At 37.9% G+C, this 25,080-nt stretch overlaps 2 protein-coding genes across 3 annotated transcripts; one reads left to right on the top strand and one right to left on the bottom strand.

The window, feature by feature from the left end:
* The first annotated feature begins 280 nt into the window (after positions 1-280).
* Mettl5 (methyltransferase 5, N6-adenosine) lies at positions 281-12,470 on the top strand. Of its 2 annotated transcripts, XM_004857642.4 has the most exons (7): positions 281-688; positions 2,779-2,893; positions 3,533-3,714; positions 5,223-5,305; positions 9,078-9,129; positions 10,982-11,031; positions 11,681-12,470. In XM_004857642.4, the coding sequence occupies exons 1-7, from the start codon at positions 583-585 to the stop codon at positions 11,717-11,719; spliced, it is 627 nt and encodes a 208-aa protein (XP_004857699.1). In that variant the 5' UTR covers positions 281-582; the 3' UTR covers positions 11,720-12,470. The 2 variants fall into 2 exon arrangements, with proteins under 2 accessions (XP_004857699.1, XP_021094239.1); XM_021238580.2 differs by lacking the exon at positions 9,078-9,129 and having other exon boundaries at positions 287-688.
* On the bottom strand, positions 11,485-20,108 carry Ssb (small RNA binding exonuclease protection factor La). The gene is made up of 12 exons (XM_004857644.3): positions 19,944-20,108; positions 18,106-18,181; positions 15,483-15,586; positions 15,129-15,303; positions 14,506-14,613; positions 14,328-14,428; positions 14,078-14,149; positions 13,721-13,763; positions 13,014-13,154; positions 12,471-12,657; positions 12,205-12,336; positions 11,485-11,875 (listed from the first exon to the last, which is right to left on the bottom strand). Exons 2-12 carry the CDS (start codon positions 18,169-18,171, stop codon positions 11,787-11,789), a joined length of 1,218 nt encoding a protein of 405 aa, XP_004857701.1. The 5' UTR covers positions 18,172-18,181; positions 19,944-20,108; the 3' UTR covers positions 11,485-11,786.
* Positions 20,109-25,080: the final 4,972 nt, after the last annotated feature.

Here is a 25,080-nt window from a genome sequence, read left to right as displayed (position 1 = left end):
AGCAAAAGGGTCACACTGGGCCATGAAATAAAGTAATTATATTTTCATCCTCTTTCTTTCTCCATTCTTCTAGGGTTTGTGTGCTCAAGGTAGAGGTTACTGGGGACGCGGCGAGGTGCCAAATACTGGCCCGGAGTCTCTCGGTATGGACTGGTTCCGGCAATGTTGCGCATGCGGACGAACAAGCGCCCAAGTCACCAGCGGAACCTCCGCGTTGAGCAGAGGTTGCAGCACGGCGCCAGGCTGCAGGAGGCAGAGGCGTGCGCGCACGCCTAGTGGCGCTTCCGGCACAGCCTGCCGTGGTAGCGGTCTCTAGGGGTGTAGGTTCGCTGAGTGAGGGTGTGCACCCTTCTACGCGCCGTCGCGGTCTCCCAGGGGGCTGAGGCCAGTGTGGGACACCTCGGTGGCGTGTCCAAGGCTGCCTGTGCATCACTGCCTCTCTTGTCCTGTCCCCGGCCAGTGGCGCTGAGAAAGGGCTTAGTGTGACGAGTGGGAATAGCAAGAAAAGATCCGGTTAGATTTCTGTGCACATCGAATGAAGTTAAGTCCTGTGAGCGAGCACATAGCAAAAAAAGAAAGAAAATGAAGTTAAAGTTTAAAGAACTAGAGAGTCGCCTGCAACAAGTGGATGGATTCGAAAAACCCAAGCTCCGTCTAGAACAGTACCCAACACGGCCGCACATTGCAGGTAGGGCGGCTGGCTCACCGTACCCTTGCTTCCGATTAGTGCTGTCCACTCGCTTCGTGATGAAAATGGGAGTTACTTGAATACAGAGAATGCCTAGAGAAATTCTGCCCTCAGATCCTGTGTCACATTAGAGAGGTCTTGAAATCGAAACTAAGGACACCTCCACGCACTTCACACTATCACTTTACAGATTGGTTTTATGCATACCTCTTAACACTTTGACATCTTTTTTAATGTTTCTCTTATCACACTATAAAATCCTTGGGAGCTAGGAATTTGTTAATATTCTTCATCCCTGAATTGCCTAAAAAAGTTGCTGGTTCTGGGAGGCTGAGGCGGGAGAATCGCGAGTTTGAGCCCAGCCCGAGCAACTTAGCGTCCCTCTTTCAAAATAAAAATTTTAAAAAGATCTGGGGGGTGTAGTTTAGTTTGAAAACCCCGAGTCCAGTCTCGAGTACCGTGAAAAAGAAAAGTTGCTGGTTCTGTGGAGCTCAAAAAGTACCTTTAAAACCAGGCGTAATGGCGCAAGCCTGCAATCCCAGCACTCCTGAGGCTGAGGCAGGAGGATTGATTCGAGTTCGAACCCAGCCTGGACTACATTGTGAGTTCAAGGCCAGGCTAGAATATTCAGCGAGACCCCGTCTCAAAAAGCAAAACAAGCTAGTTTCTAAGCTGGCTATTTGCATACCTGCACCAAACTACAACATTGTCGTAGTCCCATCCAAAAGTTCACGCAAAACTACATGTAGGTTGATTAGTTCAATCAATTTAGGTGAGGACTTCTTAGTCTTCTGCTTGTAGGAAATTTTTAAGGAATTTTTTTTTCAGTATAACCCACTGCTTTGTTCACCCTAGGCAAGTTCTATGTGCTGAGCTATGCCCTGAGCCCTCCCCCCTTTAAAAAATTTTGACAAAGATCCTCACTAACTTAATCAGACTGGACTTGAACTTTCAATCATCCTGCCTCAGCCTCCTGAGAAGCTGGGATTATGGGAATTACAAACCTGTGCCACAATGCTGGCAAGATCCAATTTTTTAAAATATAAAAATCATCTGTAGCAGTAATCATGACAGCATGGTTAGTCTGAAATATCCCTGCAATTTTGTTTTTAATAAAACCTGTGGGTCCTCAGCCATCAGTGATGGCCAGCAGCCCTTGATGAGTTTGGATGCCCACAGGGAGATATGCTGGTGTCACTCTGCCTAACCTACAGTATATGGAAGAGCCTTGTGTCAAAAACTTTGTAACCTCAGCAGACACTGCCCTGCTCCTCACTTCTCTAATCAGGTCTCATTTGTAGATTATGAAATGTGTGTCTGTAGATCATGTGTCTAAAAGCTGTATTGTAGGCGTAGGAGTTCATGATACCTGTGTTCTTACTGCAAAACAAGTCCTTTGTTTTTTTTTTAATGCTAATGCCTGTTTGATATTAGCAGTGCCTCAACTTGCAGATTTCTCAGATTACTAAAATTTCAAAAGTTTTGGAGACTGATACAGGTTTGCCAAATTTATATCTTGACAAGGAAGGATATTATAAAACTTATTCTAGTCTTTTATTAAAATATTTCAGCATCAAAGGAAAAAAGGTGTATTTGGAGTGAGACAAGAGAGCAAGTAGTATCTTTTGGTTTTGATTTTTTTTTTTTTTTTTTTTTTTTGAGAGTGTCTTACTCTGAAATTCAGGCTGCACTTGAACTCACTATGTAGCCCAGGCTGGCCTCGAACTCACTGTGATCCTACCTCGGCCTCCTGAGTGCTGGGATTACAGGCATGCGCCATCATGCCCAGCCTAGTAATCTTGAATAGACTGGAACTTCTTTACGTTAAAGTCATGATTTTAACTTAGAGACTGGTCATTTGTCATTCTTACATAGTCAGCAGAGATTATTTTTTGGGACCCACTGATGTATTATTCTTCTTCTTGGTGCCTTTTACTACATACCAAATTATTACACCTTTTTTTTTAATAATCTAGAACATCATTTGGAGGACTAAGAACTACAAAACAAATTATTTTAGAAGTCATTTGCACAAATTGGATTTTAGTAATCAGCTTGCTTACTTATATCCTGTTTTGTTTTGTTTTTAGCTTGTATGCTCTATACAATCCATAACACATATGATGACATTGAAAATAAAGTGGTTGCAGATCTAGGATGTGGCTGTGGAATGCTTAGCATTGGAACTGCAATGTTAGGAGCAGGGTAGGTGATCCAGTTTATACTATTTGGGTATGGGGTAGCTTTAATAACAAGTGTAAATAGAATCAATTGAATTATATTCATGGGATTCTACAGGATGAGTGGAGAAATAATGTGATAATAAGTACAGTTTGAATGGGCAGAAGATCAAAATCTTATTTATAAAAAGTAAGTTATAAGCCAGGTGTGGTGACACATGCCTGTAAAGGGAGGATGAGGCAGGATGATCAAAGCAAGTTCAAGGCCAGCCTGGGCTACATAGTGAGTTCAAGGCCATCCAGGACTACATAGCAAGACCCTGTCTCAAACCCTCTCCCCCCCCAAAAAATTTACAGTGATGAGAGCAGTCCTTTCTACATAAACCTGAGTTTCCATCCCTTCCCATGTTGGGAAATCATGTTGTGGTAAAGCAACGTTCACTCTTACTTTCTGTCAATTGGGTTAAAAAGTAAATGGTAAGGCTGGGGATTTAGCTCAGTGGTTCTGGCGCCTGCCTTGCAAGCGCAAGGTCCTGAGTTCAATCCCCGGTACCAAAATAAATAAATAAATAAATAAATAATAATAAAAAGTAAATGGTAAAAGTGCTATTTTTGTTGTTTTGACTTGGGAGCTGTAAGTTGCCACTGTATTTTTTACTTATAGGTTGTGTGTTGGATTCGACATAGATGAAGATGCGCTGGAAATATTTAATAGGAATGTCGAAGAGTTTGAATTAACAAATGTTGATATGATTCAGTATGATGTGTGTTCATTATCTAACAGAATGCCCAAGTCATTTGACACAGTGATTATGAATCCTCCCTTTGGGACCAAAAATAATAAAGGTTAGTAACAAGAATCGGGTGTATTGATATATTTATAGGAAAGAAAATCATTTTCTCAGGTGGGTATTGTGGTGCACTCACTCTGGGAGAGCCAGCAAGATCACAGTTTGAATCTGGCCTGGGCAATTTAGTGAGACTGTCTCAAAAAATAAAAAATGGGCTGGGGATGTAGCCTAGTGCTAATCCCCAGTACCACAATTTAAAACAAATTATTATAAATTTTATTTAAAATAACATCATTGACTGGGTTAAGTGATTTTATCACTATTCATTAAATAAACCAGTCTCTTACTTACATATTTACTACAATTTAAACTTCAACTTGTTTATTAATATATGATTAGGGAATTGAATTTTTCAGTCCTTTTCAAAAACTTGTGAAAACATCATTTATGATTTTTTTTTTTTTTTTGTACCAGGGATTGAAGTCCAGTCCTTGCGCTTGCAGAGCAGGCAGCAGAACCACTGAGCTAAATCCCCAGCCCTTCATTTATGATTTGTATACCTAATTGTTTGCCAAGTTCTTATGAATGAAAATATGAAGGATTTTACACTTTTTTTTTTTTTTGAGAAAGGGTCTCGTTATGTAGTTAAGGCTGCCCTTGAACTTTCTTCGATACTCCTGCCTCAGCCTGCTAAGTGCTGGGATTATAGGTGTACCCCAGCGGGATTTTATACTTTTACAATCTGGTTTTTTTGGGGGAAGAGGGAGGTGCTGGGATTGAACTCAGGCCTTGGTATGCTAGTAAGTACATGCTATATGACTGCACTACTCCCCCTGCCAAGTCCCTAAAATCTTATTTCTGTGTTGCAGGGAGTGAGACAGGGTCTCCCAAATGTAGTTTAGGCTGGCCTCGCGCTGTGTATTCAAGCTGGCCTCAAACTCATGGTGATCCTCCTGCCTCAGCCTCCCAAGTGCTGGGATTATAGGTGCATCACTGCACCTGGCTTAAAACCCCTTTTTTTTTTTTTTTGGTACCGGGGACTGAACTCGGGTCCTTGCGCTTGTGCAGCAGGCGGCGAAACCACTGAGCTCAATCCCGGGCCCTTAAAACCCATTTTTAATGGCTTAAAACACCTGAGGATTTCAAAATGTGCCCATCTATAAATGACTCACTATAGCTATTCATTTTGGATACACTATGGGCAAGGAAGGCAAGAAGTCATAAGAGAATTTTAAATGTACACCCCAGCCCACCAAGATGATTATGATTACTATTCTACATGTTCCCTTCTCCCTTTTTAGAAAGTCATTAACTTGGAATCTAATATTTAAAAATTTAGCCTTATTTTCTAACCAAGAGTTTTTATTCTGGCTTTAGTCTTTCAACCTTAACAGAATACTATATTTAATTTACTTAATTTTATTGTTTTATATCATGACTTATTGCAGAAAGAACTTGAAGTGGCTATTTTGGACTTTGGGGAAAACTTTTCTAAATCCTGTTCTTTAATCTTCTACTTTTGATAATAAATAATCTAAGTAGGGGCGTTTCTTTTTTCCACAGGGATAGATATGGCTTTTCTTAAGACTGCTTTGGAAATGGCAAGAACAGCAGTATATTCTTTACACAAATCCTCAACTAGAGAAGTAAGTTTAAATCATCCTGATACTGTCACTGATTTTTAAATTTGTAACACTATTTTTAGAAGTTGCTGTGAATGCTAGATACCAGTGTCTGTTTCTCCTGGCTTTTTTTTTTTTTTTGGTACCAGGGAATCGAACTCAGGACTTTGCACTTTCGAGGCAGGTGGTGGCACCACTGAGCTAAATCCCCGGCCCTGGCCTTTTTGATATCTAGCACTTAGAACTGAATTTTCTCTTTAACTAGCTAGATGTGTGATTAGCTTTTCTTCCTAGCATTCATTACTAATTTCTCATCATTTGTTCAGATAGAACTATTGCCAAGAAAGGGACTGTAATTCAGAAAGAGAAGGGTGCTAAAACTAGCTTCCATACCTTCTGGTTGTCTCTGGGACAATGCCTTTTGTCCTAGTATCAGTGTGGCTTATGTGCTTAAGGGACATGTTAAGGCCTTGTTATTTAAAATACTGAATCTTCAGCAAAGATCTGAATTCAGAAACTACCTCTCCCATTTTTCTCTCTGCCAAAATGTAACACCGAAGGGGTGTGTGTGTGTGTGTATGTGATGTATGCGAGGAAATTGGGGGAAGGGTCAGTAATTAAGAACTGTGTTATCTTGGTCAAGGCACTTGAGCTTAAGTTCCCTCACCTATACTCTACTAACTTGTACAGTACTTAGTGTAAGGAACTTTACAATTGTGAGGATTGACTTCATATTTATAAAGCACTTAGATCAGTGTCTGGCATATCTAATTGTTATGTGTTGGCTATTATTACTTTAACACATACTTTAAAGAAATTTTAAAGTGGTTTTGAAGGAAAAATATTCATGAACATATAAAAACCCTGTTGGAAATACATTCTATATGGTGACCTAATAACTTTAAAGGATAAAATCAAACAACTAAGAAAGAAACTGGCAACAATGTGGAACAGTACACATAGGCAGGCAACAGAAAGCAAGTCATTTACTGGTAAAAAAATCTTCATTCATGTGAAAGCAAACACTAGTATATTGTACATTGATATCTAAAAAACTTGGGTTGGGTGGCCCCCAAACCACCTGCCTGTTTGTTAATTTATTAGAAACTTAACAGGACCCAGCATATGGTTATACATCTAGCTGTGACTTATTACAAAAGAGTTCAGGGCCAAATCAGTGAAGAGAAAGGTACACTAGGCAAAGTCTGGGGGCAAGAGGTATAAGCTTCCCGTCCTCCCAGTAGACTAAAACGGGACACACTTAATTCTTCCAGTGTGAACTGTGACAACACATGTGAAGTATTGCCAGCTATAGAAGCTTATTAGTCGCCGTTCTTATGTTTTTAATTGGGCACCAATTATTAAAGAATCCCCCTTTATGACACCCAAATTCCATATTCCCAGTAAGAATACAGGTGGTTCAGCATAACCAGCTCAGGCACAATGAGCCACTTTTATCAAGGGGATAGGGAGTCAAAACTCTAATCCTAGTTTGAGTTCCCATGCTCTAGTCAAACGTGCAAGCAGGCCTTTCTAAGAATAAGCAGTTTGTCCTGTTATGAACACTTTCCTGCACAACTGGGCATAACATGAACTTTATCTAACTCACAAAATTCATGCAGTCAAATATGACAATAAAAAAGGTGCAATTAAGCAGAAAAATCTAGTTATTGTATTTGAGTGACTTCCTCACATAATCAGAACTCCCATCTTCACTGTTTGGTATTGTCATGCTTCACCATTAGGTGGCAGCATTATTAGCAGTGCCTTGGCAGGGTTCTGGGTTGAACTCTCAAAATATTTCAGGAAGTTCTTTTCTCACTTAGAGCAGAATATTTCCATCAGCATAGTAACTAAAAAAGAAATTAATCTGATGAGAAATTAATCTTGTGCATACTGGGAAGGAGGGATGATGAGGGATGAACTTCCTTCTAATATTAAGATAGTCCGTTTTATGCTGTAGATTTACCTGTTATAAATTTATAATTTTGCTTACTTCAGGTTTCTATATAATTAGCAACATTGTTACTGAAGTTTATCCCAAACCCCTTAACTATAGGCCTTAGTGCTTGAGGGGCCTGGGATTCAGCTCAGTGGTTCCACCGCCTGCCTCACAAGTGGAAGGACCAGAATTCGATCCCTGGTACCAAAAAAAAAAAAAGTGCTTGATTTGCACTTGGTAATTGTTCAATAAACTTTCAGGTTAAAAAAAAACAACTGTGTACTGGCAAACACTAATATCCTGACTCTGAAAGCTGCTATTTTACATCTAGCATTCTGAAATTTTAATTCTTGGCTCATAGACTTGACGAGAGTAGCATAGTAGGGCCGGGGATTTAGCTTTTGCGGGAGCCTGCCTCGAAAGCGCAAGGTCCTGAGTTTGAGTTCAATCCCCAATACCAAAAAAAAGCAGCATAGTAGGCAACCCTGATGCTATTGTTTATCCAAAGTTCACCCATTAGTTCTTTTAGCTCTCTGGCCGAACTATATCCTATTATGTAATCTAACATCTAAAACCTCTTTCCCTTAGAGTTTAGGTGGCAAAGAAATGTCATAATTTCTCACAAATTTATTAAGGATTCTATGATCCTATTATATCATTTACATTAAAGACTTTATCCTTATATAGAATTTCTAGATCTCAAATAATATGTCCAGCACTGAGATTAAGCTCAGGAGAATCATAAACAGACAAACATTAAAGTATTATTTTATAACCCTGGAAATACTGGAACCTAAAAACTGGAAAAATTTAAGTATCTTATGACTCAGCTTGATGCCAATTAAGTATTATCAAAATAAACAAAATGCTTATAATAATTTTAACATACTATAGCATTTCTAGAAAAATTTGCATGCATAATTTATGTAGGGGATTGTGGTCAGCTTTCTTTACTTCCATTACTGCTGTAATGTTGTATATATTTTTTTAATTAATAAAGCAGTTTTACTATTTATTTAGGGCATTTTTGGTTGAGAGTCCATGCTAGCCCTGAACTCAGTGTGACCCAGCCTGACCTCAAACTCATGGTAATCCTCCTGCCTCAGGCTCCTGACTGCTAGAATTATGGGGGGGTGCACTACCACACCCAGCAGTAAAGTAATCTTAATTAGCAAATTAGTAACTAAAATTTAGTAATCCTTTGTGAAGTAGTTCAAGAGTTTCAGACTGAAAATAGCTAACACATCTGGGTGCTGTGTTTGACAGCACAGTTCAGAACACTTTTCTCAGTCTGCAAAAATCCAATGGATTATCCTGATTGGAGTAAATTAAGGAACAGAATGAGTAATCTGCTCTGGGTTACATAGCCAGTAAGCAGATCTGCAGTTCTAATCCATTCAGTCTGGTCCCAGAGACCATGCTCCTGTTGTAGATGCTGCCATTGAATTGCTCATGAACCTCTCTGCTAAATACCAGTTTCCAGGTTAGCTAGCTGTATGTGTTAATGTAAGATAATAATACTGCAGAAACCATGAGTACACTCTGTATTTTAATAGATTTCTGAGTTTCCTTATCACTTGAATTTAATTATTTAATTTGTTAAATCTATTGAGACAGGGTCTATGTAGTTCAGGCTGATCTCAAACTCAGTGATCCTCCTGCCTCAGCAGGACTACAGGCATGTGCCACATGTGAAATGGTGTGATTTTTGATTTTCGAAGTATTATCCATCTAGTTAAAATATCTATAAAAATTTAATTTCCAATGAAATTTTAAGTTTGAAAAGTTAATCTCAAATATTAAGTAAAAGCAGTTTTAAAAATCAGCTCATGTGAAGATGTTATTTGTGTTTAGCATGTTCGGAAAAAAGCTGCAGAATGGAAAATCAAGATAGATATTATTGCAGGTAAGATAAATCTCAATCCTAATTATCTAAAAGGGCCAACATATATTAACCCAACCAAAATGTTTATACAAGTAATGAGAAAATATACTATAGCATAGAATGTTTTTCATTGTGGTAAATGTGTATGATTGGTAATGGACTGGAGATGGAGGAAATCCAGACAAACATTCAATTTATGCATTTTACTGATTTTTTTTTTTCAGTACTAAGGATTGAACTCAGGGTCTCTGCACTGAGCTCTACACACCCAACCCTTTGTTTTTTTGTTTTAGTTTGATAGGGTCTCACTAAGTCATTAAGCTCCCCAGGCTGGGGTCAAACTTTAAATCCTCCTACCTCAGGTTCCCAGAGTGCTGGGATTACAGCTCTGTGCCACCACATATGACTTGCTGACAATTTCTAATAGCACCCAGGTTTTAGTTACTCCAGTCATATAGCATCACATGAATAAAGGCATGGCTCATAGTTGGTTAAGACCTTGATTTAAATCTATTCATGGAAAATGCCACCAGGTTATCCCTAACTAATCTCTCAATTTTCTGACTAAGTCAAAAAATACTGACCTCCTTCTTTTTGGTGGTAGAAAAGATATCAGTAGTCACATTATGAGTAAATCGTATTTAATACATTTTTTTTTTACTCAGTTGGGTAATATTCACAAATATTACAATGGGGAAAATATAATTAGGAATTATAATGCAAATACTTTTTTTTTTGGTACTGGGGATCAAACTCGGGACCTTGCACTTTCGAGACAGGTGCAAGGAACCACTCAGCTAAATCCCCAGCCCTGTCTTAGGTTTTTTTAGAAAAGTATTTGCATGGGGTTGGGGATTTAGCTCACAAGCACAAGGTCCCAAATTCAATCCCCGTTACCAAAAAAAACAAAAAACAAAAAAACCTAAGACAAAGTCTAGCTATGTAGTCTGGGCTGGCCTCAAACTGTTTCCATGTGCTATCACACCCTAGCTAATACAAATACTTTTGAAAAGCCTGAAAGAGTGCGAGAACTTATTTACATAATAAAATCTTAATCATGAATTAGCTTAACTAGATGTTATTACTCATAATAATTAGTAACCATGTATTTAAAAGATCTGTTGGTTTTCCTATTATATTCAGTATTGTCATTTCTTATGCAGCATACTTAACATAGATAAGTAATATAGATCATTTTATCAGAACAGTCCCAGTAGTATACTGAGGCAAAACCTTACTATACTCTACCCAGACCTTCAGTGTTGACATCTCTGGAAGTTTGTTAGAAATACAGAATTTCAGGCTTCACTCAAACTTACTAAATTTCAGCAAGATCTTGGTGCTTAGGGTACACATGAATAATTGAGAGCAGTGACTTAAAGGGTTATAATTTAGGTTGAGGTATATAAAGGATAGCCGATTGCCATTTTTCTAAAATGCATCAGTAGAGGAAATATTAAAATGGGTTTTCATTTTAGCACTTAGAAGCAAATCAGTGACCTATCATTACTAAAATCTGAGTAAGACCATTTTGAAATAAGCTTGGTTATTTTAAGATTATGTCAGCAACGATTACTAGGAAATTAAAAATAGAAAGGTCATCACTTTCAGAGGGTTTTTTGGTAATCCTTTCAAATTCTTCCCCATAATCTCAAATTTTGGTGTAAATGGTCAAACAGCAGAAAAGTCACACCCAATTTAATCACAGCCAGTCTTGGAGCTGAATCAGGTCAGTACTTGGAGAAATGTTCAAGTGACAGGTCTGAGCTGTTAAGCTTACAAGCATTTAGTATTTTCTTAGTTTTATTTTTAGTTAAAGGTGGTAAATGTTTGGAAATGTAATTTTAATCTTTATGTGGCTTTTGTTTTACAGAGCTTCACTATGACCTGCCAGCATTATATAACTTTCATAAAAAGAAATCAGTAAGTCTCTTGATTCTGGCCTAACATTCAGTACTGAAAAACTCTTCAATCAGTAATTATTTCCACTATTATCAAGTTGCCTGGGTAAATAAAGAAAAGTCGGGGCGGGGGGTGGATTTAGCTCAGCAGTTCCGTTGCAAGGACCTGAGTTGGATCCTGGTACCAAAAAAAGGCAGACCAGAGATGAGCTATTATTAAGTGTGAGAAGCTGGGTGTGGTGGTGAACACTTATAATCCTAGCATTTAGGAGGGTGAGGCAGGAAAACTGCTGAGTTTGAAGCCAGCCTAGGCTGCACAGTAAGTTCAAGGCCAGCCTGAACTCACTCAGGCTGTCTCAAAAAACCAAGACTGTCTCAAAAACCAAATAAAACAAAGTGTAAGAAGGGCTCACAATAAACAGCCAATATTCTATAGATGAAGATCTTAAATAGGGCACAAAAAGCAAAAAGTGAATTCTTTTTATATAGTATATATTTTGTTATTTTATACTAATACATTCTCATATTACAAAGGCGATTTAGTGGAAGAATCTTCCTTTTGATATTTGAGTCATGTGAACACAACTATACATTTTTTAAAAAATGTGTGTGGATAACAACAACAAAAAGACAAGTTAAAACAACAACAAAATAACTGTCCTTTTTTACAGGTGGACATTGAAGTGGACCTAATTCGGTTTTCTTTTTAAAAGCCTCCAAAGACAAAAAGCAGCTTAAAATCTAAGATGAATTAAAAAAAAAAAATTGGTTACTAAACTACTGGTCTCCAGCACCATTTTCTGTTTTCTGTTGTTTTGATGCAGGTTCTTCTTTGTCTGTTTCTTCTCTTGCTCTTTTCACTGGTCCTGTAAAATAACAGACTTTTTGTTAAATTCACTGTGACTACTGCTCCATTTTAATACTGAGCACAATTATTAACAGTTCTGCTTTAATGCAACAACTTTCCTATACTAATGAGAAAGTTTTTTTCTTTTAGTACAGAGCTTTGGATTGCTAAACTTACTTACCAAATATTCTGTCTCCCGCTTGTAAAAGAGCATAGAGTAAATCATAATAATCCAAGAATATCACTTCCACAGAAATAAAAAACTGTATCCCTGTTCCCTGTGGCAAGTCATTTCTCATAAAGTCCAGATTTCTCAAAAAACTACCCAAGCACCTAAAAAAAACTTACCAGCTGCACCATTTTCATCACGTTCTTCATCACTATCAAATTTTGTTTTCTTGCCCTGAAACTGTACTTTTCCTTTAGCAGATCCAGGCTGGGCAGCTTTATTTCCTTTTCCTTTCCCTTTAAATCTGCGACCTGTAGAGACATAATTGAGGATTTAGTAAAAAGAAAATTGCAAGCATGTTATCATTATTTTTGAACACGGATTAAAAGTTTTACTCAAATGATGTAAAATAACCAAACTGACAATAAAAATCAAAATAAATGACCTTTTGATTTCCATTTGTTTAGAGATTCTTGTTGATCTTCTATGATTTTTTTCAAAGCTTCTTTCTCCACCTCTCCTTCCAGTACTTCCCACGTCACTTCTTTGTTCCTTAATTGTAGGGTACCATTGTTTGCATCTTTGGCTTTATCCAGTGCTTCCTTGGCTTTTTCTTTAAATAGAATTACTCCCTAAACCAACAACAGAAAGTGAAAGCCATTTAGTTTGTAGCCCCACAATTAATTTCTATACTTACAATGTTTCATATCCTGCAAATTTTCTATCCTATTACTAATTTCAATGAATTTTAATGAACATTAGAAAAAGAATGCTATAGAAGTAAACTATAGTCACCAAGGTCAATTTATAATTCAGAAAACACCAACATCACGTCCAGTGACAGAAACGACAAAATGGAAAGTAATCAAGTAGAGACTATTTTAATGACACAATTTAAATATTGCTTTCCACCAATTTTATCTTCTAAAAAATAAGTTTCTATGGATTTTTAAACTGATTACTAAAATGTATTTGAATGTTTCCAAACCTCTTTTGCTCCTCTGACAAAGTCTATCCATTTTATTTCACCATGATTTGAGAAAAGGACGTGCAAATCTTCTCTACAGGTCTGATCATCTAAGTCACCTGAGAACTTCAGCAAGCATCCAATCTTTTCTTCTAGAGATTTCTATGAAAATACACAAGGCAAGGGCTGGGGATTTAGCTCAGTGGTGCCACGCCTGCATTGCAAGCACAAGGTCCTGAGTTCAATCTCCCGTACCGCAAAAAAAAGAAAATACACAAGGCAATCAAAAACTTTTTTAAAAAACAACCACATAACCAGAAATGGCTCACAACAGTCTATATCTATACAAGGAAAAAGGTACTGAGAAAATGCTATTTTAATGTAGTTTAATATTATATTCTGTCATCTTTTACAACAGCTTCTAATTTAACTTAATTTCTTCTATAATATTTAACTAGTCAAACTACATAAACCTACTTACTAAGCTACAAGAGCAACAATTTTAGGCAATATTATTTGTGTATTACTTAAGTGCAATGGTAACTTTAGATCTGCTTACATATTTTCTTTGAAAAGTTCTCAAACATGTGGGGTATAACATGTGCAAGGCCCTGGATTCAATCCCTAGTGCTGCCCCCCAAACACACATACACACTAGTTCTCAGATTTTTTAAAAAAGTTTTTCTAACTTAAATTATAGATGTTAGATACTAATATTATATACTTACCATTTCAGCATCTTCTGCTAACTTCTGTTTTTCTTCTTGCTCTCTACAAATGAACATGTTCTAATTACGTTTCTGCTTACTATGTAAGAAAATTAAATCCTAATAAATAACTTTGATCATGACCATTAAAACTATTTAATAACTAAAGCCAGTCCTTAGGTTTTCTGATCATCCAATGCTAGACTGCAATGGAATATGACCTCAACATAGCAAGGCAACTTGAACTCAACATTTCACTATCAATAAAGAAAGGCTTGTTACTGTTTATTTCAAAGCTCATCATTACTTCTTCCAAGAACCATTAACTTTAACCTTGTAAAAGCTTTAAGAAATTCATGATTAATTCAACATACTTACTGTTTAGCTCTTAATTTAGCTTCCACTTTATTTTGCTTTCTTTCTTCATTTTTCTTTGCAAAATAATCTTCCCTAAACACAAAATACAAAGGCTAAGGTCATGAAAACAAAGATAAGACTAAATTATTTTGAATGACTGAAGCATGACATAGCAAGGAATTTACACTTTGAACATAATCACCTAAAATCTCAAAATATGACAAGGTTACAGTTTAACTAAATGGCTAGACAAAACAGCAAAAAAACTTACTTAAAAAGTATTAGCAAGTCTGTGTCTTTATACTTCTGGCCCGGAGTTTCTACAAACTTCTTAGCAGATTCAATGTTATCAAACACAGCAAATATTGATCCCTATTAAAAAAAAAAAAAGTTATGGCCCATATATCATCTTACAACTAGAGAAAACCTCTATCATCATAAAATCATACCTTAAATGCTTTGTGTAATGTTCTTCTCATCTGGATATTTAGTACTTGACCTTTATCTTCTAGCCATTCTTTGATATCATCGAGGGTTGCATCCGTTGGGAAGCCTTTCTGTGAAAAGTGGGAAGATAGGCTTCAAAATAATTCCACTGTGTGCAGAGACAAAACATTACTCACAGGTTAAAAAACTGTGTGGAGTTTGTATTTTACATGCACAAGGTAAGAAATTTTAAATAAAACTATAATATTTTATCTGAAACAAAATGGTTAAAATTTGAAGAATGTATTATATTATTTATTTTTGTATCACTGAGACCTTCCATAATAAAAAAACTAAAAAATTAATATGCTATAAAAATTGCTAGAGTTTAGCTGTTGTTAAAGAACAGTTGATAACACACTGGGTGCTTAAAATATGTCAAAGACTGTCATAGATGGTATTTTTCATTTAACTTTCACATTTCAATTAGGTGATATTATCACACTTATGAAAATAAGGCTTAGGTTAAGAACACTGTCAAAGGACATATAGGAAGTACTGACACTGTGATCCTGAGCCCATATTCTTACTCCACTCTTTCTTCTTTCTAAAGAAATGTAAGACATTAAATGCATTAAAGACTTACAATATAAACAGATCTGTTTTTTACATCATTTTTATACTCATCAGTCACTTCAGGAAGGGGTTTGTTTGGAGATCTTCTGATTTTAGTTTTATCTTCACTGATTTCCATGAGTTCTGCTTTAGATTTGCTCAATGCTTCAACTATTACATTAAAGTCTGTTGTTAGGCGATTGAGCCTGAAGAGATATAAGTATTTTAAGACTCAGTACTAGTACTCATTATTAATAAAAATTACACAGTTCATAAAGGTTATGAAAAGATTTTTGGGCTCCTCGTGTAGCTCAGCAGTAGAGTGTTTGCCTAGCATGCACAAGGCCCTCAATTTGAACCAGAATGTAAACAAAAGGGTTTTTACCTGTTGAATTTTATCATTATTTCCAAGGGTACCCAGCCTTCATCCAATTTGATCTGTTCCTTTAAAAATTTGTCCCGTGGCAAATTGAAGTCTCCAAAATAATACTGTAAGATAATTCAATATATTTCATATTTCAGAGCATTATATAATACCGAGTCCAATCCTGGAACTTTACAAATTCTATTCCTTAAAAATATATGTTGTAACTTTTGTTTCTATTCAGTGTAAAAAGAATATTTTATTAAATAAAAAGTGAAAGAAACAAATTCCTTTAATGGGGGGGCACTTGAGACAGGGTCTCGCTATGTAATTCAAGCTGGCCTTCAAATCACTAACCCCTGGCTAGCCTCGAACTCAGGGTAATCCTCCTGCTACAGCCTCCCTAGTTCTGGGATTATAGGTATATGCTACCATGCCCGGCTCTAAGCACTCTGATTTTTAGAACTAAGAAAAAACAATGAATATTTATCTAATTCAAGCAAAAAAGCTCTCAGTTTAAAGGCAAATAAAAGATTGAGGATATAGCTCACTGGTAGAATTATGTGCTTAGCTTGTGCCAAACCCAATCTCAGCACCACAAAAACAAGAAGAAATAAGAAAAAGAAAATCAACTATGACTACTTGGAATGTCAAAAGTAGCATAAAAGGAAAAAGTTAAGTTTGTTAAAGATTCTTATAGGCTAAGAGGGAAAGAAAAATACAGTAAACAGTCATAGAAAACTAGATAAAGGACATTTTTTAAAGCACAAAAATTAAAGAAACAATGGAAAGCAACAAGATAGCATTTTTCACCTACCTTGTTAAAATTCTATAAAAAAACAACAGAACCTAGCATTGACCTGAACAGATAATGATCATACAGGCAGAGGTGTAAAATGGCAACAGTGTCAAGATTTTATTTTTAAATATGCATAACTATTCAGCCAATAGTTTCTTCTAGATATCTTAAAAGAAATCAGTAAATATGTTTGCTAGGATTAATATAGAAAGTGATGCACGTGCCTGTAATCTCAGCCACTCAGGAGGCTGAGGCAGGTGGATCACAGGTTAAAGGCAGCTTGGGCAACTTAGGGCTGGGGATGTATTTCAGTCCTTCCTGGGTTCAATCCCCAATAATGCAAAAACAACACAAAACCACCCCCCCATCCACATACACACATACATATATATATACGTATATATACATATACATACACACACACAAAGTATTATGGATAAAAATTAGATCCAAATGCTAAGGAGAATGCACAAATCACTGATGACACAAAACTTTGCTTCTCCAGAAATACAGCCCATATTTGGTGAGGGAAAGGGAAATAAAAATTACATTAGATATGTACTACTCTGGTGGGGAATGTTTAGGAAATCTCTTTCTTCACACAATTTTGCTGTAATCCTCACACTGCTCTACAATAAAATGCCCAGAAACCAGCTGTAGTGGGGCACATGCTTGTAATCTTAGCACTCAAAAGGACTGCCCCAAGTTCCCCACCTGGGCTACACAGTGAGACCCTGTCTCAAAAAAAAAAAAAAAAGAAAAGTAAAGTAAAACACAATGCCCATTAAAAGATATTATACTAGTGTGAGCGTGGAACAAAGTGGTAAAAGGCTTTTAATCTTGGACCAGGGATTTAGCTCAGTGGCACTGCGCCTGCCTCCCAAGCGCAATGTCCGGAGTTCAATCCCCGGTACAGAAAAAAAAAAAAGGCTTTTAACCTTGATTATTCAAAAGGGTGAGATTTGCCGGATATGGTGGCACACTTCCAGTATTCCCAGCACTTGGGAGGTTGAGGCAAGAGGATTGCCACAAGTTTGAGGACAGCCTGAGCTACGTAGTGAGTTTAAGGTCATCCTGAATTAAAAAGCGAGACCCTGTCTTAAAATTAACAAAGAATAAATAATCTGTCATTTTTCTCCACAATTACAAAAAAACTGATACAAAAAAGGTTGGAAATTAAATGGCAAAGTGGTGTAAGTTAAATAGTTCCGAGATTTGGAAAAAAAACCATGATTGTTCCTGAGTAAGAACATAAATTAGGGATAATTCCCCCACATGATTGTTACTAGGACTGTAAAACTTCACCCTGGACATAACATCTCAATTTTTTTAAAATGCTAAAAGGGCCGGGGATTTAGCTCACTGGTGCTGCTGCCTGTTTCACAAGTGCAAGGTCCTGAATTCAATCCCCGGTACCAAAAAAAAAAAAAAGTAAAAGTAAAATATAGTCAAACTCGTAATAGCAGAGAACTGGCCAGAATAAACTACTGGGACCTTCAAGGATATAAAGTATTATTTAACAGGAAAAGCACTTACCATGGATTTTTAGGTTACTCTAGTACGTGCCAGGCATTCTCCTTGTTTTTACATCTTTTATTTTTTCTCCAAATCACCTTATGAGAATACTACTAGTATCCTCATTTTTTACACTAAGAAACTAAAAATGAAAATGGTTAACACCAGTCTGTAGTGTTACCTTTTGAATGTGCATACCTCTTCTAATTCTAAGAAGAGAAGCCAAATATTTAATAGGTCTACATACTAAAATTCAATGTTGTTACTTGTTTTGAGGGCCCCAAATTTCAAGGAACTTGTTTTTGCATTTTAATAGCACAAAAATCATACCTCAATTTGATGACAGATTTTGGCCTCCAGAGCAGCTAGTTTTTCATTATCACCATTTTCAGCCATTGTGGCTAATCTGTAAATTTCCCAAATTGGCAGGAAAAGATTATCATTTTTTTCACATAAAACTCAAGACTAACCAGAAAAAAATACCTTAAAATTATTAATATGCCTTTGTTTTCATGAAAGTCAAGAAATTCTAATTTCACAGGTTTGGTTTCTCCACTCACTTCTCAAGTAATATCTCAACAAAGGAACACTAAGGGGTAAATAATGGAAACGTGAAGAACTATGGATAATCTGCCTCACCTTTCAATAAACGACTGTCTCCTCTTTTACAACAAAAAACTATTTTCATTTAGCTGTCCTTTAAGGGGAAAAACTCCACATCTCAACCTTTAAACAGATCAATTTATTATTATTATTATTTTGGTACTGGGGATTGAACTCGGGTCCTTGCGCTTGTGCAGCAGGCGGCGAAACCACTGAGCTAAATCCCCGGCCCTCAACAGATGAATTTATATAGTGTGTGTGTGTGTGTGTGTGTGTGTGTGTGTGTGTGAGAGAGAGAGAGAGAGAGTGTGTGTGTGTGAATATATAACTATGGCTCCCTGTGTTATTTGGTGGGGGTTGTATTATTTTTAAAAATTAGTCACAGCTGCTTACCAAAAACTTGATATGGGCAAGTTATGTATCATAACTCTTAAGATGAAAAAAATCCAATATTAAAATTTATGAGCTTAAATTATACTCTGTATGTTAAGAAATATATGAAAATTTAAGAGTACAGATACACTAAAACCACTTAAACTGGGGGAGAGTGTGCCTACTAATTCATTAATGCATTAACTTATAACCAGTTTCCACTGCAGGGAAAAAAAGCAGGGTGTTATGTTAGTTTGTTAGAAATTACAAACCAAGTCTTCAGACATAAACTACTTGCTTCCAGCAATCTATTAGACCACCTGGTCATCTGTACAGTACAAAGTGCATCAACAGGAACTCATCCAGAATATTTGCCATTGGCTGAACTTAGTGATAACCTACCATCAGTACACTTATTGGAGGCATTGCTTCACACATTGACACTGTTGTACTACAACCTGGACGCCCACTGTAAGTTCTTGCACGGGGGATCTGTGTTCAATCTTATGCATCGGCGGTTTGTCTACTACGTATCTATAACCCTAAATTATTACGTGATATAAGGCTCCTGATAAAGCTATGAGATAAAAGAATCATTTAACCCCTAAAAGACTTTTTGCCCTCTCAGTTTTAGAATCTTGTCCCATCCGATATTTTCCCAGAATGTATAACTAACTAGAAGTGAGATATCACCCACGCTCTCCAGGTTCCCATAGAATCAGCCTGATGGGAGTGAAGGACCCCAAAAGCCTGAGAGAGTGACGCCAGGGGTCTTCCTGCGTCCCTGGCTTCCCAGGCCTCCAAGGGTCCCCACAGACTCGCCGGCGTCCACCCGACGCCGACCTCCCCAGGAATTCGGAGGTGGCCCGAAATACCTGCTTCCGCAGCCTGGAAAGCAGAGGAGTTTAAAGACGGAAAGGCTGCCGAGGCGATGCCGGGCAAGACCCTACTAGAACCGCGTCCTGCGGCTACGCTGGCTCGCCTAGGGCCAGCACGTGGGGCATCCCCGGCGCCCCGTCCTCCGCGGGCTGCTCCAGCCCTGCACGCCGCCTCCGCTGCGGCCCACGCGGCGCCGGCCCGAGGCGAGGGGGTAGGAGGGACGCGGAGCGCGAGACAGTGCTCGGGAAACGCGCCGCCGCGCACCAGGCGAGGCAGGACCTCTGCACCTTTTCATTAGCCACCGACAAGCTCACCTTTAAGGCCGTGGTCCCGCACGCGCGCCACAGGTTCACTAACAACAACGAAGACCTTCACACTCCTCAGCACCGCCGGCCTAACTAACGCGCTCAAAGAAGATGGGCGCCCTCCCGGCAGTCCTTGCGGGCCCACTGGGCGTGGCTATGGAGCGCCGAAGCGGGCGGCGCGCTCTGAACATGCGCTGTGGCCGGAGGCTCCCACGGCCCTATGAGTCCCGCCCTCGCTTCCAGGAGACTGGTTTAAAAATGTTCTGTATGGTGTTGAGGAATGGCTGGTGGTTTGTGTTAGGATGAAGATTTTAAAATATTTGTGGAGTGCACTTGTAGCCCAGTCTTTCTTCTGACGTTTCATCCATATGAAATGTTTGGCTTTTTTTTCCCCCAAAAAAGTATTTTGTAGTATATAATCTATCGTGTTGTAATAGTTCTAAAAAATCACAAACGCAAGCAAAAAATTTTTTTTAATTAAAGATTTATGGAATTTCTCATAGAATTGAGAAAACAATACGACAGGGTGTTTTAAGAGCTGGGACTCTGGAATCAAACTATTCAAACATCGTTTATCCTGCGTACAAACTGTGTGACGCTGGGCAAATTACTCAACTTTTCTGTCTAAATGCAGGCAATAATCAGGACATCACCTACTTATCCGGATGTTCCGAGCATTAAACATGATGCAGTACGTACACGGATGAAGAATGCTCCCGCGCACTGCGAGAAAAGCAGCACGTGTTAGTTTAGAGCAAACAAAATCGTGACTTTAGAAGACTAAAGCGCCATCTAGTGTACAAACTTGTTATTATCTCTGCTCGAGCCCCTCCCTATTAGTATTGTATTTTTGCTCAACAATCTTAGTCATTCAATTTGAAGGAGTCCTTCTTTCTCCTTGTTGGTGAGGCAATCTTTTCATTTTCCCTTCAGTTGAAAAATTTAAATGATGTTGGTGAAATGGCCTGTTAAATTCTCTCGGGGCTCTTGGCGGTTCCAAAACAGATAAAACGTTATTACTTTGAAAAAAATGGAGTTATAGTTTGAATATAGACTTTACATCAGGCCAAACACTGAAAAAAACACTTAACAGCATTATGCTCCGGTAGTTTAAATTCAAATTAATTATCTTTTATTCACTCAATAAAAGCGTATCTAATTCCAACTGTGTGCCCGATATAACGAAAACCTCAATTCTCCTTTTGACCATGTCAGTGAGAATATAGGTATTTAACAGAATTAATCATACAGGTGTCAGGGTAGTCGGCCTTATCCATGAGCAAGGTGTTGGTCGTGTGCCTTACTAATGTCCTGGTGTGGAACTTGACATTGGGAATAGAAAAAAGACCCAGACTTCCTGGAGACAGAGCCACCTAATCAAATAAAACTTTATGCCCCACCATGTCTGGGTAGAATGCAGGTATGGTCTGTTCTCAGAAACTGCACTTGAGGAACATTTAATGTCTTTCAGGTCCCTTGGCCTTTGCTCTCCCTCACTTGTCTTTTCTTGTCTTGGCCTCCAGGGGCCAAGCTTTCTGTGGCTTTCACTCTTGGGGGGAAGGAAATGGACTCCTAGCAGCACCCTAGCAGGCTCCAGGGTTCAGTGAAAGCACCAAGGAGAAGAATCTCGCTGTTGCCTTTCTCGACGGTGGCATAATTCTGTAGGTCAGTTCACTAAAGACCATTCTTCTCAATATCCATTCCATACAATCATTTCTGAGAGCAAATTGATAATATTTGCTAATGTTTAAGATTTACTGGTAGCCCAGTAAATCTGCGCTACAAAATATATTCTATGGAAATTTTCCAATCTGAGCAGGAAACATGTTCAACAATACTCATAGCAACATGGTTTGCAGAGGCAGGAATTTGAAAATCAACTCAAGATGGGTTTGGTGGTCCATGCTTGTTATCCCAGCACTCTGGGAGACTGAGGGAGGAGGATCAGGAGTTGAACCCAAGCCTGAGCAACTTATTGATTAAAACTTGAATGAAAATGTATACCTAACGTTCAAGGAAATCGTGTTACTATAATCCCAGGGTTGTGTCCCATGGTGACAAAGAACGAACCTTGGATGGAGGAGGTATAAAGGCAAGAAAGTAAAAGGCCAGGATGTAAAGCTCCCACTAGCTAGGAGGATCTGAGTAGGATACACACAAGGAGTCTTTGTCTATGGGTTTTTAAGGGATATAGAGGGGATGGGCCATCATGTAAGGACTATGATCTCTACCCTACAGGAGACTACATACTTCTCAGGGTCCAATCTATGCAGCATCTTTGCAGTGTCCATGCAAGGCCATGCATCTATGAGCCAATGGCCTGCCTGATCATGCTCTGAGGAGGTCTCTGACAGTCACAGGTCATATGGCTGACATTTTTGCGAGATCCTTGAGGGTCATGACTCAGCTCACTCCATTTAGGGGCATCTGTCCCTAGTGCCTCACAGAATCTTCTTGGTATATGTGCTCCTGAAGCAAGCACTAGAATCCTCTTTTTTTTTTTTTTAGAATCCTAACTCTTGTCTCACTAATTTTTGTCACAATTGGAGTACCCTGATAATATCTGGATGATATAAAGTCATTGAATTTTTAACTTTCTTTTTTTTTTTTTGTAGTACTGGGAATCAACTCAGGACCTTGCACCTGCAAGGCAGGCAAGGTGCCACTGAGCTAAATCCCCAGCCCAAATTTTCAACTCTTAATGACATCATTTTTTAGCACAGTTTCTTAGACTATCCAAACAAATTCATTGTTTTGCTGGTAGTCATTTATACTTCCTATAGCTATTTTGATAAGTAAAATTTAAAATTAACATTATGGTTTAAAAAAACCCTCCATGTTAAAAGCCATAAGCCCAGTATTTCAGTACATCTTATATCCAGCACCACATGGTATGTATTTTAAGATTTCTGCAACTATAATACTACCCTACTTGTTTGATTTGTGTTTCATGACTATGCAAACTTGATATTATTAAAAGTAGTCACAGCTGTGTAGAGTTGTAAAGCAGGAAATCATATTTTTTTGTTTTTCTTTTTTACATATTATGTTGAAGCAGACACTTTTCTAAGCAGTTAGTAAGAGCTTTCTAGAGGAATTTTAACTATTCTAAAGACTGAAACATCTGTGTATACTCTACAAAATGCTACAAAATTATTCTTGTGTAAAGAGTAATGAAAGCCTTTGCAATTTAAAATTTAGGAGAAAAGTATTATAGAGGTGTTCCTGACAGTTAGTTCATTTAAAATGAGGTTTTGGGGGGCTGAAGTTGTAGTTCAGTGGTAGAACATGTGCTTAGCATGCTGTAGGCCCTAGGTTTCAGCCTCAGCACCAAAAAAGAGAAGGAAGGAATGTTTTTCCAGATTTTATTTTTTTGTGTTATTTATCTTTATTGTGATTCATCTATTTATTATAAATAGATATTTACTCTCCTACTTAATTTTGTCTTCATTTTCTTAAAGAGAACCTTCCCAATTGCATTTAGCAACATGTGCCATAAATTTTGCTATTACCCTGTTCAGGATACACACTTAAAAACCCCCAAAAAACAAAAGCACACAATAAATAAACGAGTACTAAGTGAACTTGAATTACAAGAAGGCAACGGGGGGCGGGGATTTAGCTCAGTGGTTCTGCTGCCTGCCTTCCAAGCACAGAGCCCCGAGTTCAATCCCCAGTACCAAAAAAAAAAAACCTCTTCATTTGACAAGAAGGCAACAGTTGGACATGATAGCACACACCTGTAATCCTGGCACTCTAGGTGCTGAGGCAGGAGGATCATAAGTTCAAGTTCAGCCTGTGCAAAGTAGTGATTCAGCAAGACCTTGGTTCAAAATTTAAAAATTTAAAAAAAGGGCTGGGGAATGTAGCTCAGTGTGAAGGCCCTGAGTTCAATCTCCAGTAATGAATGAATGAATGGATGAATAAATAATTAAGTAAATAAATAAATCTAAAAATTAAAAAGAGCTGGGGGTCGTAGCTCAGTGTGAAGACCCAGGTTTCAGTCCCCAGTACCGGGAGAGAAAGGAAGGGAGGGAGGAAACAAGGAAAAAAGGAAGTTTTAGGAACCTCATTAAGGAAGGAGGAGTGTTATCATTATGTATGCCCAAAATGTACCAAAAACTGTTTTACTATTTTAAAAAAAGGGAGGAAAATAAAGCAAAACCAAGCTGAGATGGGTCAGTTGCAGTGTGGCGGAAATACTGGCCCACATAGCTATGGCAGCAAAAAGGTGGAAAATCTGAAGCAAATTTACGTTTTGTTGTTGTCTTTTTGTTTTTTATATTTTTCTATTTGGTACCAGGGATTGACTCAGGATCTTGTGCTTGCAAGGCAGGTGCAGTGCCACTGAGCTAAATCCCCAGCCCTACTTTTTTTTTTTTTTTTTTCTTTTGAGACAGGGTCTCGCTATGTAGTTCAGACTGGCCTCAAACTCACTGCATAGCCCAGGGTGGCCTCGAACTCACTTATGATCCTCCTCCCTCAGCCTCCCGAGTGCTGGGATTACAGGTGTGTGCCACCACGTCCGGCTTGGAACGATTTCTCAAAAGGAGATCTCAGAGCTTTGAGCTACATAGCGAGACCCTGTAAAGGCGAACTCAAAGGACTGCAACTTTTTTATTTGATTTTTTGTTTCCTTTTTTATTATGGAAAAATTTCAAGCATAGCACAAAAGCATAAAGTGTCATGTAGACTCAGACTTCACATTCATCATCAGATGACTGATCCTGTTTCATTTCATCTGTATGTAACCCACTTCCCCAGAGGCTCCACAAGACTCTTTAAGAGTGAACTCAGACATCTTGATCTGATCATAATATTTTGTGTACATACCTTTAAGTTAGTTTTGTTTGTCTTTTTTGTACCGGGGACCAAACTCCGGACTTTGCACTTGTGAGGCAGGCGGTGGAACTAAGTTAGTTTTTAAAATACTATATTGGCTATTTTTTTGTTTTTCATATTTACCATTATAAAACTAAAATTTAACAAAAACCATTTAATATCTTCAAATATCCAGTTAGTATTCAAATTTTTCTGATTGTTTTATAAATTTCTTTTCAGTTGCTTTTTCAAATCAAGATACAAATCCTTTTCATGTATCACACGGTTGATACATCTCCTAATTTCTTTTAATCTATGGTTTCTT

The sequence above is a fragment of the Heterocephalus glaber genome, unplaced genomic scaffold (assembly GCF_053883595.1).
Source record: "Heterocephalus glaber isolate CG9 unplaced genomic scaffold, H.glaber_assembly_v1.0 deba00000347, whole genome shotgun sequence".
In the NCBI taxonomy this organism is placed as follows: domain Eukaryota; kingdom Metazoa; phylum Chordata; class Mammalia; order Rodentia; family Bathyergidae; genus Heterocephalus; species Heterocephalus glaber.
The sequence above is the reverse complement of the archived record's forward strand: the minus strand, read 5'-3'. Positions and strand labels throughout refer to the sequence as shown.

What these genes read in the sequence shown, in the direction of transcription:
- Mettl5 (XM_004857642.4), top strand. Translation starts at nt 583, where the DNA reads ATGAAGTTAAAGTTTAAAGAACTAGAGAGTCGCCTGCAACAAGTGGAT. An exon ending in TGGGACCAAAAATAATAAAG is followed by an intron (nt 3,715 to 5,222) that starts GTTAGTAACAAG and finishes TTTTTTCCACAG; the next exon opens with GGATAGATATGGCTTTTCTT. An exon ending in CAAGATAGATATTATTGCAG is followed by an intron (nt 9,130 to 10,981) that starts GTAAGATAAATC and finishes TTTGTTTTACAG; the next exon opens with AGCTTCACTATGACCTGCCA.
- Ssb (XM_004857644.3), bottom strand. Translation starts at nt 18,171, where the DNA reads ATGGCTGAAAATGGTGATAATGAAAAACTAGCTGCTCTGGAGGCCAAA. An exon ending in AAATCTGTCATCAAATTGAG is followed by an intron (nt 15,587 to 18,105) that starts GTATGATTTTTG and finishes ATTATCTTACAG; the next exon opens with TATTATTTTGGAGACTTCAA. An exon ending in ATAATGATAAAATTCAACAG is followed by an intron (nt 15,304 to 15,482) that starts GTAAAAACCCTT and finishes ATATCTCTTCAG; the next exon opens with GCTCAATCGCCTAACAACAG.